Consider the following 20567-nt stretch of genomic DNA (forward strand, 5'->3'; position numbering starts at 1 on the left):
AGAATCAGGCAGTGCTCCAAAGGTTAGATAAGATCCTTCATAAACAAAGTCCTGGAAGACATAAAGGGCAAGATTACAAGTAGAGCGTTATGAGTTTTCCTTGCACAATGTGGTCTTTTCACAAACAATTTCCATTGTGCAGCTATTACAAGTTTTGAAAAAGGCTTCCGTCTTGCCAATCTACCCCATAACCCAGACATATGAAGAATATGGGAGATTGTTGTCACATGTACCACACAGCCAGTACTTGCCAGATATTCCTGCAGCTTGTTTAATATTGCTGTTGGCCTCTTGGCAGCCTCCCAGACCAGTTTTATTCTCGTCTTTTCATCAATTTTGGAGGGTCGTCCAGTTCTTGGTAATATCACTGTAGCGCCATATTTTCTCCACTTGATGATGACTGTCTTCACTGTGTTCCATTGTATATCTAATGCCTTGGAAATTCTTTTGTACCCTTCTCCTGACTGATACCATTTAACAATGAGATCCCTCTGATGTTTTGGAAGCTCTCTGTGGAACATGGCTTTTGCTGTAGGATTCGACTAAGAAAATGTCAGGAAAGACCTACTAGAACAGCTGAACTTTATTTGGGGTTAATCAGAGGCACTTTAAATGATGGCAGGTGTGTACTGACACCTATTTAACTTGACTTTGAATGTGATTGCTTAATTCTGAACACTGCTAAATCCCCAGTTATAAGAGGTTGTGCACAATTATGCAGCCACACTATTTAATTTTTTTTTTGTTTGCTTCACTCCACCTAAAAGATTTCAGTTTGTTTTTCAATTGAGTTGTACAGTTTATAGGTGGAAAAAGTTCTGAAATGATTTATCTATGTGTCATTTTTTTTACATCACAGAAACCTGACCTTTTAAAAGGGGTGTGTAGACTTTTTATATCCACTGTAGGTAGATACTTACAACACTGATGATCCTCATCTCTTATGTAGTATATAATTTTAATATGGTATCAGCAATTAGGTAATCAATTAGGTAATCTTATTTAAGCACGATTAGCACTTATGTCAGGATATCAGCCCACATTGTTATCAAATGGTTTTATATTATATGTAAAGCTGATCCATGTTTGTAACTATGTTGTTAAATGTATTGACTACATATGTCTTTATACTTACTACTTTATATGTATCCATGTCTGCGAGAAGAGCCATTTGCATTTTGAATACTATTGGTATGGTTCCTTTTAAGGAGCATATTCTTATGCCACATTATGATTGGTTCTTGTGTTTAAATAGAGTAAGGAGAGATCTTTATGCTACAGCCTGATAAAACGGAGCTTGTGCGAGAAACGCGTTGCTGCGTTTTTGTTTTATTAAAGCTTTTTAACCATTCCCTTGCTCTGCTTGAGTCTTCTCTGTCTTGAGAATCTATACATCCAGTAATGTTCTGCGAGTGATGTTCCTGATCGTTGGTTGATGCCAATGGGGTCATACACCGTCTCCTGATCTTCAAGTTGTGCACTTACACAAAGCTATGGGTGTTGACAGTGAAGTAGTGACTGACGTATCCTGTGGTCGATTGTCGAAGCTCCAGTTATGGGAGTGAGTCTGCCGAGCAGCTCTGAAGCTTTGGTCTACTCTGCATGCACTATATGTGCCACCTCAATTGTGAGTCAACCTTCCTTAGTTGGGTTGAACTGAGGAAAGGGGCGCCCCCTTACTCTAAGGCGGCCTCTCCCCTTTTAGAGGGGTTGTTAGGACAGTCAGTCCATCTTGCTAGTCAGCTGTTTGTGTTTTGGAGTTAATTTTACTTGCCGTTTTATTATTATTAATAAACATTAACCCCTCCACTTTGCTGTGGTTTGGTAAGGGAGGGGTTATTATACCCAAATAAAGGTGTATGTCTTTTTATTTATAGTTAAGTTGGGTGAATTACTGGTCCTGCACAGGATAAAAAAAATGTTCCCTTATGCTTGCAACTTTGCATGTGGATGAAAGTGGGTAACGCTAGAATGCATGTGATTGTTTTTGTCTCCAGTGTGCATGCGGTCAGAAGTACACAAATGGACATATAAATATGCTAATAGGACATTGACAAATGCAATATGACTGGATGGATGATTTCCAAATGGCACAGCCTTCTTTGGAGGGCTGTAGCTGGTGATATAATAATAGGAAATATAGAAGTTTTTTTATATATATATATATATATATATATATATATATATATATATATATATATATAAAGAAGCCTCTTTTTGGATATAATGTGAGTGGATTCTATTTGCATTACAGTGAAGGTCCATTTTGATGAATTAGTGCCCGGTTTTTAATAAACCTATTAAAAACAAGGGCACTTTAATTAATCAAAATTGACATTTCACTGTTTTCTTCAAAAACGTACCTTTTAATCCTGGCAGCCGCTCCAGCACTTCCTCCGCCGGTCGCAAGCCGTCTTCGCGGGTCCAAAATGACGAATCCGGCTTCCTCCAATCACAGCGTTGCATCAGACCAAGATTCCCCAGGGGGGGGGAAGCTGTGATTGGAGGAAGCCTGATTCATCATTTCTGACGTCTGCAGAGGCTTCCGATGGCCGGGGGAATCGCTGAAGCGGCATTCAGGATTAAAAGGTAAGTTTTTGAAGAAAACAGTGAAATGTCAATTTTGATTAATTAAAGTGCCCTTGTTTTTAATAGGTTTATTAAAAACCAGGCACTAATTCATCAAAATGGACCTTCACTTTAAGGTAATATATCATACGCATACGTTTTGTAATATATGCGTATGGAAGTTCTTATACCCCCCATGCAACGTCTGATGAGCAAAAAAACAGAGTAACATGGAGACATAAACTTGAATTGGGCAACTCTAAACGTAACTTTAGGACAAGGTCAAATCACCACCTGAAGCTAGACAAGTTTTCGTTATTCAAAACATAATGGGGATTTCAATGTTATATAAAACCAAGAAAAAATAAGAAAAATAAGTTTTGCGTCACTCCGACTTCAGGTGGGTCCTATCAACAAGAAGCAAAGCAGGTAACATTTGTTGTCATCCAAAAATATGACGGTGTTCGCTCTTCTGATAGAACAACGGTAACAAAAGCCCGTTCAATCGTAGTAAATAAATACCATAAGAGCAAGTACGCTAAGGTTTTACACCAATATGAAAATGTTCTATAATATAAGCTGAACTGCATGAAACAGAAACCACAGAACTGGGATATGAAGACGTGTTAGTCGCACATCAGCAGAGCACTGTCTCTTTCGAATTAGTGCACCGTGGAAACCTCGCGAGATCAGGATACCGGCCTTTACGTCATTGCCCTCTTCCTTTTGCCGTAAAGTGTAGTGTGCGGAGCTGACCGTCTAACGTGGGCCACGATGCCTCCTAAAAAACCAGCGGCACCGCAACCCAACAAGAAAACAGATCAGAAAAAGAAAGAGAAGACAATCGAGGTGAGAAGTCGCCTAACGGCGTATTATTCTCGGGAAAGACCTATGTGTTGCCTTGTACAGTGAGCCCAAGGGCTGGTGTCTACAGTGAGCTCCGTGGAAGTATTGCTGTCATGCTGTAGGCCATATAGAAGATGAATTGGGAGCTTACAGATGTCAAAGCTCGGTTTTATTTTACGCCTATAGCGAAGACTACAATTCGTATACATGTTAGATTCTGTAGGAACTTTGTACTGTGATAGTGTGATCATGAGCTCCATCTGTTAGTTATGGCAGGTGACTGCACAGTGACTGACTGCAATTAAATTCGTATTTAAATGTGTTAATAAGGCTGATAAATGTGTATTATTGGATCTTTGAATTGTTTACTATGCTTCGTAATAAACCACACACAGGTAATAATCCGATTAAAAATCTATTTTGGAATATTATAGGGTCTGTTTACTCCTTTCCCTGTTTTGTTCTGTCAGTGCTTTTGGAGTTGAGATAGTGGTCTCTGAATATCAGATGTTTGTATTGTTAATTACAAGTTTTATTTTATAGGTCATTCACTTTTAAATAAATATACAGTGTGAATGTACGTGTGTCTGTGTGTGTATATATATATATATATATATATATATATATACTGATAAAATAGACATAGTACTGAAAAATGTTCTACCTTGTGAAAGAGCAGCAGTTAATTGGACTGTGTACTAAAAAATTGTTCCCAGTTATTCATTTTAGTGTCTTAAATTTACAAATGGCTCCAAACCTTTTATTTTTGCATTTGAAATATGTTTTGCCTTTACTGAAAGTTTCAATACTTTAAGTGAAAGTAAATTTCGGACCATTTCAACACAGTAAGTCATTCTCGCCATCTATATAAACATAATCGCTATATATATATATATATATATATATATATATATATATATATATATATATATATATATATATATATATATTTTTTTTTTTTTAATAAAAATATTCAATTCACCTTTATTTTCAATACATTATAATGCTTCCGTTTTTGTCTGGACTCCTCCCATCTTCTATTTCCTTACTTTTTCAGTGTTTACGTATAGAGCGGTCCCACCCGCTCTATACGTATCAGATATGCGCGTTCACAACGAGCCTTACAATTGCGCATGCGCAATTAAACGATTTTAACTGCAATGCGCATGCAATTCCCAATACAGCTTGTCTCCAAAGCGCATGCGATCCGCTTCAATGTTGCAATTACTGATTGAAATCAGAAGACGTTTATGCGCATTCAGGAATGAATGATGCGCGCATGCGCAAATCGGCCACGAGCATTGTGATAGAAGATATGCGTATTAGATGGGACGCATGCCCAGATCGGCCGATAGGAAGATGACGTAGTATCACGGCCGCCTAACGGCCAGGATTTCAATTGGAGAATTGCAAAACGTCATCAGGAAGTAGTTAAAGGACCGAAAAACGGGTTGTTATTATCGATTCAAATATTAGTGTTTTAAATCATGTAAAACTTCGTTTGCAAACAAATATAACAAATTTCATGAATGAAAGTCCAAATGATTTTAAATGTTACATTTAATTGTGTTTAGTAACCATTGAAACTTTACCTTCACTTTAAAGGGACAGTAAAGTCAAAATTAAACTTTCATGATTCGGATAGTGCATGCAATTTTAAACAACTTTCCAAGGTACTTCTTTCATCTAATTTGCTTCATTCTTTTGGTATCCTTTGTAGGAAAGCATACCAAGGTTGGCTCAGGAGCAGCAAAGCATTATTGGGAGCTAGCTGCTGATTGGTGGCTGCACATGTATGCCACTTGTAATTGGCTCCTCCAATTTGTTCATCTAGCTCCCAGTAGTGCATTGCTATTACCTTAATAAAGGATACCAATAGAATGAAGCACATTTCATAATAGAAGAATATTGGAAAGTTGTTTAAAATTGTATGCTCTATATGAATCATGAAAGGAAATATTTTGGGTTTTGTGTCTCTTTTAAATATTGGCTGTCAAAAGAGCTATGCAAAGATAGCCAGCAGAAGAAATTACATTCTAGGTAAGAGAGACAGTGTTCTCCCCAGGATCTTTCCAACACCCTGCTGATTTTACTGACCACCCATCTAAATTGTATAGGGACAATCTTCTCTAGAATTTTTGTTTAAAAAGATAAATAATCCCTTTTATTACCCTTTCCACAGTTTTGCATAACCAACACTGTTCTATTAATACACTTTCTGCCTCTGTGATTACCTTGTATCTAAGCCTCTGCAGACTGCCCCCTTAAAGTGAAGGTTAAGTTAGAGCTTCATATTTCATTATAACACTTCTATGCATATTAAATATCTAGCCACTATATTAATTTTTTGCAATAACTTTTTATTTTTATTATTTTGTACAGTCTTTTTTTGCTTACAGTTCCCTTCTATTCTCCTCCCATTAGTTATTTCCTGGTTTTTGATCCAGTGACGTATAGAGCGGTCCCACCCGCTCTATACGTCTCTAGTAGGCTCGTGCACGGTGACTATCCAAAACTGCGCATGCGCAGCGTTCTCCGACTCGCATCAATGCGCATGCGTTAAAACAAGTTCATTGCCGAGTTCAGCGCATGCGTCATTCGTCCGCAATATGTTACCTAACAGTGCTTAAATAAAATTTTCAGTGCACATGCGCGAAACGGGCCACGCTCGCTTTGCCGAAGCAAACAGAGATACTGGCGCATGCGCATATTGTCACAGTAGCTGCTGACGTCATTTGACGGCTGTCTAACGACCAAAAAGTCAATTGGCTAGCGAAAAAACGTGATCAGACTTTAACAACAACAAAAAAAACGGGGTTGATTTACTGATAGCGAAATTACAAAGAAAGAATTGATATATCTAAGGAACGATGTAGAAGTAAAAGTTTTGATGAAAGAAACTGCCATTTATTTTTTGAGATAAACACAACATTTCATTAGAACTGATCAAAGTTAACCTTCACTTTAATTTCAGTTCTTTTGACAGACTTGAATTTTAGCCAACCGGTACTGACTCTTAAATAACTCCACGGGAGTGAGCACAATGTTACCTATGTGATACACGTGAACTAGCACTGTCTAGCTGGGAAAAACTCAAAATACACTGAGATAAGAGGCAGCCTTCAAGGCCTTAGAAATTAGCATATGAGCCTACCTAGGTTTATCGAGCAACAAATACCAAGACAACAAAGTAAATTTGATGATTAAAGTAAATTGGAAAGTTCTTTAAAATTGCATGTCCTGTCTGAATCATGAAGTTTAATTTTGACTAGACTATCCCTTTAAGATAGTATTATGCAAACAATAGCTAATATTATACTTTTCCAATCTTTATTGCACAAATTATCATTAAATAAATGTTATAATTATGCAATTTAATTTGTACTTTAGACAGCAGGGAATGTTATAATATAAGAAAATATTACACTGCCCCATCTGGCTACTTCATAATGTTACCCGCCTGGCAAAATGTTCTGTGGAAAACACATAAGAGATAAGTAAACAAAACGTTGCATTTCAATTGTTCTCTTTAGGTATTGGGCTATGGTATACAGAGAGAAATAAGATAAGGAAGACGACAAGGAAGTTGGTTTCTTATTCAAGCTGTTTCTTATTCATGGAAGTTGGTTTCTTATTAATTTTTTTGTCAGACTGCTTTAAATTGACTTTAAAATAAAAATATAGGTTTTATTTAAATAATATGATTCATATAATGTAGTTACACAGAGGTGCAATCCCTTTATACAACAATTGGATATACAAACTAGAAAAAAGGGCATACGTTGGCACCAATACAAATATTACTATTTTGAATAAGTAACATATTTTCAAAGGGTTAATAACTATTGGGCCACTGATTTCACTATGAATATATACAGGGTAGATCCCCCTCCATGCCATGCAATTGTTTTTAGCCTGGCCCAATGGTATTTTTGGGCACAGAAATTGATGCCAACCATGGCATAGGTCACATAATTCTCATTTTTGAATAAGAAACAGATATTTTCAAAGGGTTAATAATCACTGGGCCACTGATTTCACTATAAATATATACAGGGTAGATCCCCCTCCATGCCATGCAATTGTTTTTAGCCTGGCCCAATGGTGTTTTTGGCACAGAAATTGATGCCAACCCTGGCATAGGTGACATAATTCTCAATTTTTAATAAGTAACAGATATTTTCAAAGGGTTAATAACCATTGGGCCACTGATTTCACTATTAATATATACAGGGTAGATTCCCCTCCATGCCATGCAATTGTTTTTAGCCTGGCCCAATGGTGTTTTTGGCACATAAATTGATGCCAACCCTGGCATAGGTGACATCATTCTCATTTTTGAATAAGTAACAGATATTTTCAAAGGGTTAATAACCATTGGGCCACTGGCCCAAAACACCATTGGGCCAGGCTAAAAACAATTGCATGGCATGAAGGGGGATATACCCTGTATATGTTAGTGAAATCAGTGGCCCAATGGTTATTAACCCTTTGAAAATATCTGTTACTTATTAAAAATTGAGAATTATGTCACCTATGCCAGGGTTGGCATCAATTTCTGTGCCCAAAACACCATTGGGCCAGGCTAAAAACAATTGCATGTCATGGAGGGAGATCTAACCTGTAAATATTCATAGAGAAATCAGTAGCCCAATGGTTATTAACCAATTGAAAATATCTGTTACTTATTCAAATATGAGAATTAGAGCACCAATGCCAGTGTTGGCATCAATTTCTGTGCCCAAAACACCATTGGGCCAGTCTAAAAACAATTGCATGTCATGGAGGGAGATTCAACCTGTATATATATTTATAGTGAAATCAGTGGCCCAGTGGTTATTAACCAATTGAAAATATCTGTTACTTATTCAAAAATGAGAATTATGTGACCTATGCCAGGGTTGGCATCAATTTCTGTGCCCAAAAATACCATTGGGCCAGGCTAAAAACAATTGCATGGCATGGAGGGGGATCTACCCTGTATATATTCATAGTGAAATCAGTGGCTCAATAGTTATTAACCCCACTGTATGTTCTATAATAAAATAATTTTATGTGATTTTCAGTTCAGTGCTATAATGGAGCCTGATGTGTAAAGCAGCATATGCTCTAGTATATTTTAAAAATCTTAAAGGGACATGGAGCATACATTTGTAAACCACTTTCCAATCTGTTTCGGAGCCAGTGAGAATTATTAGGAGTCGGACAGCTGTATTTTTATATAGATATATGGAGAAAAACCAAAAAAGTTAGTAGCCAGGGGTAAATCGGAAATCTCAGCTGATAAGCAACTCAATACTGAATGCTGTTTTGACATGGCAAGCTGACTATACAAGTTAAATCTGTGCCAAGAGCTCACTCATATATTATTAGGTAAAAAAAGCCAGTGTGCTGGGACCAAAATCGGTGCAATTTAATGCTGGACATGGCCATTTTAATAAGAGGTTTTACTTGAGTTGGGGGTATAATGATCTCCTTAGGAAAAAAATGGTATACTTAAAGGTTAAGTCTAGTCCAAAACAAAAGTTTCATGATATTTATAGGGCATGTAATTTTAAACAATTTTCCAATTTACTTTTATCACCAATTTTGCTTTGTTCCCTTGGTATTCTTAAAATGATAACAAATACCATAATATCACAAAAACGCAAAAATGTGAAATAAATGTGATAAAATTGTGAACAAAAAGTGATCATAAAATATACATAATGTGTGAAACCTAAATACTTATAAAAGTTCATATAAGGATATATGTGTTCTTCCAAAATCTTCACGCTTCTATTTTTCTTTTGATCCTCATATGAAAAGAAAGAAGAAATGCCACATAGCGTAACTCTAACCTTTTTTTCAATGCAGAATGTGTATGTACAAATGATTACTCACATGAGATGGAGCTATAGCCAAGCTCAGGTTAGTGCGCACACCCAATGTTATACTGTTGGGTAAACAGTTGCTTGAACAGGATATTGAATAAAAAGATTTATTTAAAATACAAATATAAAAAGCGCCACAAGAGCTGCAAAGACCACCAAATACAATAGGATTGGCAATACAATCAAGTATTTGCTCAAGTTGAGCTTATACACAATACCAGAGACCGTGGTAAGGAGTGCAGAAATTTAACCACACAACCTCCCCCTTAAGAGTCCAGTATATGTTGCTCTCCTTACTGGTGTGCAGATTCTTGGAAGGACGCCAAAGAGCAATGTATCCGACGTACGTTTCGCTAAAGAGCTTTATCAAGGAATCCTTGATAAAGCTCTTTAGCGAAACGTACGTCGGATATACTGGACTCTTAAGGGGGAGGTTGTGTGGTTAAATTTCTGCACTCCTTACCACGGTCTCTGGTATTGTGTATAAGCTCAACTTGAGCAAATACTTGATTGTATTGCCAAACCTATTGTATTTGGTGGTCTTTGCAGCTCTTGTGGCGCTTTTTATATTTGTATTTTAAATAAATCTTTTTATTCAATATCCTGTTCAAGCAACTGTTTACCCAACAGTATAACATTGGGTGTGCGCACTAACCTGAGCTTGGCTATAGCTCCATCTCATGTGAGTAATCATTTGTACATACACATTCTGCATTGAAAAAAAGGTTAGAGTTACGCTATGTGGCATTTCTTCTTTCTTTTCATATGAGGATCAAAAGAAAAATAGAAGCGTGAAGATTTTGGAAGAACACATATATCCTTATATGAACTTTTATAAGTATTTAGGTTTCACACATTATGTATATTTTATGATCACCTTGGTATTCTTAGTTGAAAGCTAAACCTAGGAGGTTCATATGCTAATTTCTTATACCTTGAGGGCCACCTCCCTTTTTTTTTTTTTTTTTATGCATTTTGACAGTTTTTACCACTAGAGGGTGTTAGTTCATGTGTGTCATATAGATAACACTGTGCTCATGCACGTAGAGTTACCTAGGAGTCAGCACTGATTGGCTAAAATGCAAGTCTGTCAAAATAACTGAAATAAGGGGGCAGTTTGCAGAAGCTTAGATACAAGATAATCACAGAGGTAAAAAGTGTATTAATATAACTGTGTTGGTTATCCAAAACTGGGAAATGGGTAATAAAGGGATTATCTATCTTTTAAAACAATAACAATACTTCTTACACCACTGTGGACATTCTCGGGCAGTCGTAGCAACCAAGTTAATGTGATATGGGCCAATAAAAGTTTATACAGAATAGCTGACACACTGCGAAACTCTGAGACCATCACGTTCCAACAATATAACGATATCTTACCCTCCACACCACACTCCTGGTTTCATTACCTCCAACTAAAAACTAGGATAGACGAAGTCCGCAAGTTGAGAACCTCAAACAGCCCTACGCTATTTGAGAAAATTTGTAGCTCCACCTCTAGAAGTAGGGGTACAATTTCTAGCCTATATAAATTTTTATTCACAAAACAAAAGTCGGAGAAGCTATACTTTATTAAAAAATGGGAAAATGAGATTAACCTTACTAGAGACACGGGAGAATGGGCCACCATAATCCAAAAGGGCCTGGCTTGCTCTATTAGTGCAAACTTAAAAGAAAATTACATTAAAACAACATATAGGTGGTATAATTATCCAAGTAGATTTAAATATCATCAATCAGATACCAACACAGTTGGTCCAGTACAATGTTACAGAGGATGCCAAGCAGAGGGTACCTACGTTCATATGTGGTGGGAGTGCCACGAAAGTAAGAGAATATGGGAGTCCACCTCCGAGCTAATTAGTAAGATTTTCGATAGACGAATTACATTAACTATTGAGCAAGCTCTTTTACATTTCCCTATTGAAGGCCTCAACAGACATTCATTAAAATTAGTGGGTATAATATGCACCGCTGTTAGAACAGTGATAGCGAAATTCTGGAAAACTACAGTGCCCCACTATGATATTATAATAAACAAAATTAGGTATTACCACCAAATGGAGACCATAGCATCTTCGTTGTTAGACAAAAGACAGGAATTTCTTAAAATATGGGAGGAATGGATAGTCTGGGAAGACTCTGAGAATGCAAGCGAGAAGGGCGCTAGGAGATAGGGCATGTCAGGAAGGCGGACATGTTAGATAGATACCCCCACGAGTGCTTCATCCACACTTCTCTTTATTTCTTCTCTTTTCCCCCTTCCTCTCTGCTTCAAAAAAGAAAAAAATTATTTTTATTCTTGCCCTTCTATTACTATTTTAAGAGTTATAGGTGATATAATAGAAGTCTTCCTTTAATTCAACTTATGTGCTAACTAACTCTATGCTTAATTTGTATAGTCTCTAAGCGAAGGAGGAATAAGCTATAACATTGCTGGATGTAATTTGTAACATGGACTAATATTATCTTCTGCACGGCACTATAATGCAAATGTTGTTACTATTTATGTATTGATTTGGAAGGTTTCAATAAAAATATTTTCAGTTAAAACAATAACAATTCTGGTGTAGACTAGGGCTGGGCGATATGGGGGGGGGGTGTAATCGCGATTTTCTTATAAATGACTAACACCTTAATTTGTCAATAAAAAATGTATTTAAGACTACAGAATCTTAATGTACATGTTTCTCAATGTCCAATACATTGAGAATAAAAATACAAACCACAGATGTATGTGTGTGTATAATATATATATATATATACACATAACCTACAGTATTGTATTACACTGTGAGTATGCATTTAACTTGCAGCACTAATGTTCTATTAACAATTTAGCAAGCTTCATAAATTACAGTAATATTCTTAGTTCCAGAGTGAGCAATCTCTGTGCCTGTAGAAATATTGCAAGTATACTCTACTCTATTATCGTTTGCTATAGAGACATTACTGCAAAGTAAGCCAGCTGAGCTCTATAGTTTGCAGTATAATTCAGATGCAGAGGAGACAAGCTCTTTATCTTGCAATGGTGACCTATGCCAAGTGAGTCCCACTACACAACACTACCACAGTCACTTGCCGGCCCCCCAAGCAGGGTTTTCTTGTCCGGTGCAGCAGCAAGCACAGCGGCTCCCTCCCACCTTGAACAGAAAGCTGGCCAGCAGGATGCACGGTCTGCGCGACCAAATACTTTGAATGGAGTATTTGGGCGCGCAGACCGTGCATCCTGCTGGCCAGCTTTTTATTCATGATGGGAGGGAGCTGCTGTGCTTGCTGCTGCACCGGACAAGAAAATGCTGCTAGTCCATTCAACACTGCATGGCCGGCTATCCCTCAAGCTAGATCCGACACGGCTGCCCCCCGGGCCCCCTCTCAGCCTGAGCTCAGTCACCATGTGCTAGTACAGCACTGGTAAGTCACTGCCACCCCCCTTACCCGCATGTGGCCGCCGCGAAGCCCTCCTGTACGTCATAGGTGACATAGTGGGCGGGGTTATAAATCACATACTCTTGAGGTTTTTAATCTGCAGCGATTAATCGCGGTTTAAAACCGCATCCGTGATTAATCGTGCAGCCCTAGTGTAGACTGTCCCTTTTTAAAATAACATTTTCATAATCTGTACTCCTGGCTCTCTGAATGTTATTACCCCTATTTCAGATCTTTTGTTTTAATACTATTATCTCACATAGGGCCTGATGATCTAAAGCTCTCTAATCTGGCAAGATGATCTTATAAATCTCATCAATACTATGAGGTACCACCAATAACTTTAGAAAGGCAAATTTTACCTTGAGGGCAGTTTCTCTATCTCTGCAGTTATGGGTGTGAAGGAGTGACACATACTTTACAATCTACTGCTCACTTTCAGAATGTGAAAGAATTTATTCTGTGGCTCCTTTTAAATAAGAAGAGTTAATAAGCTTACTTTCTCTTGCAAGGTGTATCCAGTCCACTGATTCATCCTTTACTTGTGGGATATTCTCATTCCCTACAGGAAGTGGCAAAGAGAGCACACCGCAGAGCTGTCCATATAGCTCCCCCTCTAGCTCCACCCCCCAGTCATTCTCTTTGCCGGCTCTAAGCACTAGGGTCTCTCTCGGGAGTGTAAAGTGAATGTGGTGTTAGAATTGTAGTTTTATTATCTTCAATCAAAAGTTTGTTATTTTAAATGGTACCGGTTTGTACTATTTACTCTCTAGCAGAAAAGTGATGAAGATTTCTGCTGAGAGGAAAATGATTTTAGCATGTTGTAACTAAAATCCACTGCTGTTCCCACACAGGACTGAGGAGTACCAGAAAACTTCAGTTGGGGGGAACAGTTTGCAGGGTGATCTGCAATAAGGTATGTTCAGTCATTTATTTCTAGACAAGACTGAGATAATGCTAGAAGAGACTGACAATATCCCCATGAGGGGAGGGTAAGCTATGTTCACAGACTTAGGTGATTGTCAATTTTCGTTCTTTTGAACACATATTCCTGTAGGCAATCCTGATATTAACCTAACCGCCACTATACATTTATTATAAAATTAGTAATATGTAGTTTATTTTTTAGATGAAATATAGACTATTCACAGTACCTGCTCCTCCCACAGTTTACTTCCTTAGTTTTAGACATATCACGTATACAGCGGTCCCACCCGCTATTTACGTCTCTTCAATGCGCGCTCCCGTTTTCACTTCACATTGCGCATGCGTGAAATGCTGTTTCCGCTTTCAATCAACCATAGTATTCATTGAATCAATACATTCAATGAATACTATCGTTGTGAAGAGAAGGAAACAATCTGCTAACCCAGCACCTAATAGCGCAAAAAATAAAAATACAATACAGATCGATTGTAAGTGTTTATTGAAACAGAACTTTTTAATTTCATTATGTTTTGCCTGCTAACTAATATTTTATTATTCAAACAGTATTGATTTTTAAAATAAGCTGTAATTAGAGAATACGGAGCCCTGTTACTGATGTACTTACCGAGCGGTACAGTAATTCAGAAATGACAGGGCTCCGTAAAGTGAAACTACTGCGCATGCGCGAAATGTGCACGAGCGTTAAAGGAAATCGCTGGTGAACATGATAACAACGCAGGCGCAGAAAGGAGTAGTGACGTCAGCGTAAGCGGGTGGGTCCCCCTGTGGTTAGAGCCTTGATTGGTAATAAAGACGTCAATCAGACTGACACTAAGTAGGTGCGTGTGCCGGGTGGAGGATCAAAATAACGGGAGCCAACGAACAAAATAAAAAAACAAGGTATATAACAAAAACATTGTAAATCGATGAATGAAACTGGTATTTATTTTTAATAGACATTAAGGGTAACGTTAGTGAGGATGAGCACTTTACATTCACTTTAGTAAGGAATTGAATGCTTACATAATAGGGCTAATATACTGGTTGACACTTATTCAGGGCAATCGATTGTTTTGCTAAGAAAAAATCGTTTTGCAAGACACTTTGAAAGCCCTTTTGGGTTCTTTCTGGGGTTATTACCCACATGGCTGTTTTTTAGTCACTTAGGAGTGATTTACTAGGCCTCACAGCTCCGGAGTAGAGTGGGAGGGGCCTAATTTCGCGCCTCAGATGCGCACTTAGAAATTGTGTTTTTTATTTGATTAAAGTGATTTCAAAGCCTGTTTGTGTACTCTACTAGTCTGTTAAACATGTCTGACACTAAGGAAAATCCTTGTTCAATGTGTTTAGAAGCCATGGTGGAACCCCCTCTCAGAATGTGTCCCACTTTTACTGATATGTCTATACACTTTAAAGATCATATTGTTGCACTTAAGAATGTGGCCCAAGATGATTCTCAGACTGAAGGTAACGAGGGTAGCCCGTCTGCCTCTCCCCAAGTGTCACAACCAGTTACGCCCGCGCAAGCGACGCCTAGTACCTCTAGTGCGTCTAACCCTTTTACATTACAAGACTTAGCGGCAGTCATGGATAATTCTCTTACAGCCTTCTTATCTAAACTGCCCGTGTTACCTGCAAAGCGGGATAGCTCCGTTTTAAGAACAGATTATGAGCATTCTGACGCTTTGGTAGCCGTATCCGATATACCCTCACAACGCTCTGAAGTGGGAGCAAGGGATTTGATGTCTGAGGGAGAAGTCTCTGATTCAGGAAGGGTTCCTCCTCAGACAGATTCAGATACATTGGCTTTTAAATTTAAACTGGAACACCTCCGTGTTTTGCTTAGGGAGGTATTAGCTACTCTGGATGACTGCGACCCTTTGGTGATCCCAGAGAAATTGTGTAAAATGGACAAGTACCTAGAGGTCCCTGTTTACACGGATGCGTTTCCGGTCCCTAAAAGGATTGCGGATATCGTTACTAGGGAGTGGGGATAGGTCAGGTGTCACTTTTGTCCCCCCTCCTGTTTTTAAGAAAATGTTCCCCATATCTGACCCCATGCGGGACTTGTGGCAGACGGTCCCTAAGGTGGAGGGGGCTGTTTCTACACTAGCTAAACGCACAACCATACCAATTGAAGACAGTTGTGCTTTTAAAGACCCTATGGATAAAAAATTAGAGGGTTTACTTAAGAAAATTTTTGTTCAATAAGGTTTTCTTCTCCAACCTATTGCCTGCATTATTCCTGTAACTACTGCAGCTGCTTTCTGGTTTGAGGCGCTGGAAGACTCGCTCCAGACGGATAGACTTAAGGCTCTAAAGCTAGCTAATTCTTTTATCACTGACGCCGCTTTCCAAATAGCTAAGTTAGCGGCGAAAAATTCAGGTTTCGCCATTTTGACGCGCAGGGCGCTATGGCTAAAGTCCTGGTCGGCCGATGTGTCGTCTAAATCCAAGCTTTTGAACATTCCTTTCAAAGGGAAGACCCTCTTCGGGCCTGAATTGAAAGAGATTATTTCAGATATCACCGGGGGAAAAGGCCATGCTCTCCCTCAGGACAAAGCCTTTAAGACAAAGAACAAGGCTAATTTTTGTTCCTTTCGCAATTTCAGGAACGGCCCCGCTTCATCCTCTCCGGCTGCAAAGCAAGAGGGTAACGCTTCACAGCCCAAGGCAACCTGGAAACCTTACCAGGGCTGGAATAAGGGTAAACAGGCCAAAAAGCCTGCAGCTGCCACCAAGACAGCATGAAGGGGTAGCCCCCCATTCTAGTAGGGGGCAGACTCTCTTCGCTCAGGCCTGGGCAAGAGATGTACACAATCCTTGGGCATTAGAGATTGTAGCCCAGGGATACCTTCTAGAATTCAAGGACTCTCCTCCAAGGGGAAGGTTCCACATTTCTCGTCTGTCTACAGATCAGACAAAGAAAGAGGCATTTTTACGCTGTGTAGAAGATCTACATACAATGGGAGTGATCCACCCAGTTCCAATTGCAGAACAAGGACTGGGGTTTTACTCAAACCAGTTTGTGGTTCCCAAAAAAGAAGGAACTTTCAGACCAATCCAAGGACAATCTTACCAATGATCCAGGAGGGTCAATATATGACTACCGTGGATCTAAAGGATGCATATCTGCACATTCCTATCCACAAAGATCATCACCAGTTTCTCAGGTTCGCCTTTCTGGACAAGCTTTTTCAGTTTGTGGCTCTTCCTTTCGGGTTGGCCACTGCTCCCAGAATTTTCACAAAGGTGCTAGGGTCCCTCCTGGCGGTTCTAAGACTGCGGGGCATAGCAGTGGCGCCTTACCTAGACGACATCTTAATTCAGGCGTCGACTTTCCAAAGAACCAAGTCTCACACGGAGATTGTATTGGCCTTTCTGAGCTCTCACAGGTGTAAGGTGAACATCAAAAAGAGTTATCTTTCCCCCCTCACAAGAGTTCCATTCCTAGGAACCCTGATAGACTCGGTAGAAATGAAAATATTTCTGACGGCGGTCAGAAAGCTAAAACTCTTAACTACTTGCCGAGCTCTTTATTCCATTCCTCGGCCATCTGTGGCTCAGTGCATGGAGACAATCGGACTAATAGTAGCGGCAATGGACATAGTCCCTTTTGCTCGTATACACCTCAGACCACTGCAACTATGCATGCTCAAACAGTGGAATGGGGATTATGCAGATTTGTCTCCTCAAATTCAGTTGGACCAGGAGACCAGAGATTCTCTTCTCTGGTGGTTGTCTCAGGATCACCTGTCTCAGGGAATATGTTTTCGCAGGCCAGAGTGGATCATTGTAACGACCGACGCCAGTCTGTTAGGCTGGGGTGCGGTCTGGGTCTCCCTGAAAGCTCAGGGCTTATGGTCTCGGGAAGAAACTCTTCTCCCGATAAACATTCTGGAACTGAGGGCAATATTCAACGCTCTTCAGGCATGGCCTCAACTAGCTGCGGCCAAATTCATCAGATTTCAGTCGGCAGCAATTCACATCCCAGGAGTAGACAACTGGGAGGCGGATTTTCTAAGTCGTCAGACTTTTCACCCGGGGGAGTGGGAACTCCATCCGGAGGTATTTGCCCAGCTGACTCATCTATCGGGCACTCCAGAGTTGGATCTGATGGCGTCCCGTCAGAACACCAAACTTCCTCTCTACGGGTCCAGGTCCCGGGATCCCAAGGCGGTATTGATAGATGCTCTAGCAGCGCCTTGGTCCTTCAATCTGGCTTATGTTTTTCCACCGTTTCCTCTCCTCCCGCGTCTGGTTGCCAGAGTCAAGCAGGAGAAGGCTTCAGTGATTCTGATAGCACCTGCGTGGCCACGCAGGACTTGGTATGCAGACCTAGTGGACATGTCATCTGTCCCACCATGGACATTGCCAATGAGGCAAGATCTTCTGATACAGGGTCCGTTCAAGCATCCAAATTTAGTTTCTCTACGTCTGACTGCTCGGAGATTGAACGCTTAATTCTATCAAAGCGTGGGTTCTCTGAGTCAGTTATAGATACTCCTGATTCAGGCTAGAAAGCCTGTCACCAGGAAAATCTACCATAAGATATGGCGGAAATATCTTTGTTGGTATGAATCCAAGGGTTACTCATGGAGTAAGATTAGGATTCCCAGGATATTGTCCTTTCTCCAAGAAGGATTGGAGAAAGGATTGTCAGCTAGTTCCTTAAAAGGACAAATATCAGCTTTGTCTATCCTGTTACACAAGCGTCTGGCAGAGGTACCAGACGTTCAAGCGTTTGCTCAGGCTTTAGTCAGAATCAGGCCTGCCTATAAACCTGTGGCTCCGCCATGGAGTTTGAATCTAGTTCTTTCAGTTCTCCAAGGAGTTCCGTTTGAACCTTTTCATTCCATAGACATTAAGTTGTTATCTTGGAAAGTTTTGTTTTTGATAGCTATCTCTTCTGCTCGAAGAGTTTCAGAATTATCTGCCTTACAGTGTGATTCACCTTACCTGGTGTTCCACGCAGATAAGGTAGTTTTGCGTACCAAGCCTGGTTTTCTTCCTAAAGTTGTTTCTAACAAGAATATTAACCAGGAAATAGTTCTTCCTTCTCTGTGTCCTAATCCATCTTCGTGGTTTCTCCTTTTTCTTCCTAACCTTTGGTCGAATGACTGGGGGGTGCAGCTAGAGGGGGAGCTATATGGACAGCTCTGCTGTGTGCTCTCTTTGCCACTTCCTGTAGGGAATGAGAATATCCCACAAGTAAAGGATGAATCCGTGGACTGGATACACCGCAAGAGAAAGTAATTTATCAGGTAAGCATAAATTCTGTTTTTAAATACTTACGTGTGGTTTACATTGTAACTACTTGATTTATTTCTTTTAGATAAGCAGTTAGCCTTTTAAACAAACCTTTATTTTATTAGTTTTAGTCCCCCCTACAGTTTGTAATATTTTTTTGTTTTCTTTGTAGGACAAAACTTTTGGCTTAAAAAACAAGAAGGGGGCCAAGCAGCAAAAATTTATAAAAAATGTCACTCACCAAGTTAAATTTGGTGCGCAAAACCCTCGCCTGGTAAGTATTATTTATTTATTTTATTTATTTCTTTAAAATAATCTGTCCTAATGAATTGTTCAGGTCATTATGAATGGATATATAGATATCAAATTATGTTACTAAATATTATGATTGTCATCACACTACTACCAAGTGATGTTATAATGTATTAATAAAATGCTCTTCAATTACTACATTTGTAAGACCCACTAAATACATTCTAGGAAAAACATTTGAAAATTATCTTGTGCAAAAGGACACTAAATACATTTCATGCATCCATTTTGACACCTAGTTTACACGGCAGGTATCTGAAGGAGAGTTGCTGTACATGTGTAAACAGGTCAGCGCTGGAATGGAATGAAAGCTAGATTTTTAACATGGCAGCACCCATGACTAATTGGAGATGGGGAATAACCCCAATACTATGTTTAAGGGATACTAAACGGTAAATACATGCTACACGTTTGGTATGCGCATTTGTTATTTTCTTAAAGGGACATGAAACCCCAATTTTTTTTTTTCATGATTTAGAAAGCTCATGCAATTATAAACAACTTTTTAATTTACTTCTATTATCTAATTTGCTTATTTCCCTTGATATTCTTTGCTGAAAAGCATATCTAGATATGCGCAGTAGCTGCTGATTGGTAGATGCCTTGTGTGATTGGCTCACACATGTGCATTGCTATTTCTTCACCAAAGATATCTAAAGAATTAAGCAAATTAGATAATAGAAGTAATTTGGAAAGTTATTTAAAATTGTATTCTCTACCTGAATCATTAAATATTTTTGGGGGTTTAGTGTCCCTTTAACGAATTAGGAAATAGGTGACTGCAAGCCGCATTAGATTGTTTTTGGAACTACATTCATTTTCGTGAAAGTGCAACACACTGAGATCTGTGCAAATCCAGATCTTAGTGTGTTGCACTTTCACAAGAATGAACAGCAAGATAAGGTTAAAAGGATTGTAAAGTCCAAATTAAACTTTCATGATTCAAATAGGGCATATCATTTTTAACAACTTTCTAATTTACCTTTATCATTAAATTTGCTTTGTTCTTGTTATTCTTAGTTGTAAGCTAATACTAGGTAGTTTCATATGCTGATTTCTAAGCTCTTGAAGGCAGCTTCTAATTTTAAAGCATTTGACAGTTTTTCACAACTAAAGGGCGTTAGTTCATGTGTTTCATATAGATAATATTGTGCTCATGCACGTGAAGTTATTTAAGTCAGCACTAATTGCCTGAAATGCAAGTCTGTCAAAAGATCTGAGATAAGGAGGCAGTCAGCAGAAGCTTAGACACAAGGTAATTACAAGGTTAAAAGTATATTTCTTCTGTTATGTGCGATCAGTCCACGGGTCATCATTACTTCTGGGATATAACTCCTCCCCAACAGGAAATGCAAGAGG

At 39.0% G+C, this 20567-nt stretch overlaps 1 protein-coding gene across 1 annotated transcript in view; it reads left to right on the top strand.

The window, feature by feature from the left end:
- The first annotated feature begins 3287 nt into the window (after window positions 1-3287).
- ZC3H15 (zinc finger CCCH-type containing 15) overlaps window positions 3288-20567 on the top strand; it is a 97654-nt gene continuing 80374 nt past the window's right edge. Inside the window, exons 1-2 of the mRNA XM_053698540.1 lie at window positions 3288-3417; window positions 19069-19170. Of these exons, the coding sequence (XP_053554515.1) occupies window positions 3343-3417; window positions 19069-19170 (177 nt within the window). The 5' untranslated portion in view covers window positions 3288-3342. The remainder of the gene's footprint in view (window positions 3418-19068; window positions 19171-20567) is intronic.

The sequence above is a fragment of the Bombina bombina genome, chromosome 1, assembly GCF_027579735.1.
Source record: "Bombina bombina isolate aBomBom1 chromosome 1, aBomBom1.pri, whole genome shotgun sequence".
NCBI lineage: Eukaryota > Metazoa > Chordata > Amphibia > Anura > Bombinatoridae > Bombina > Bombina bombina.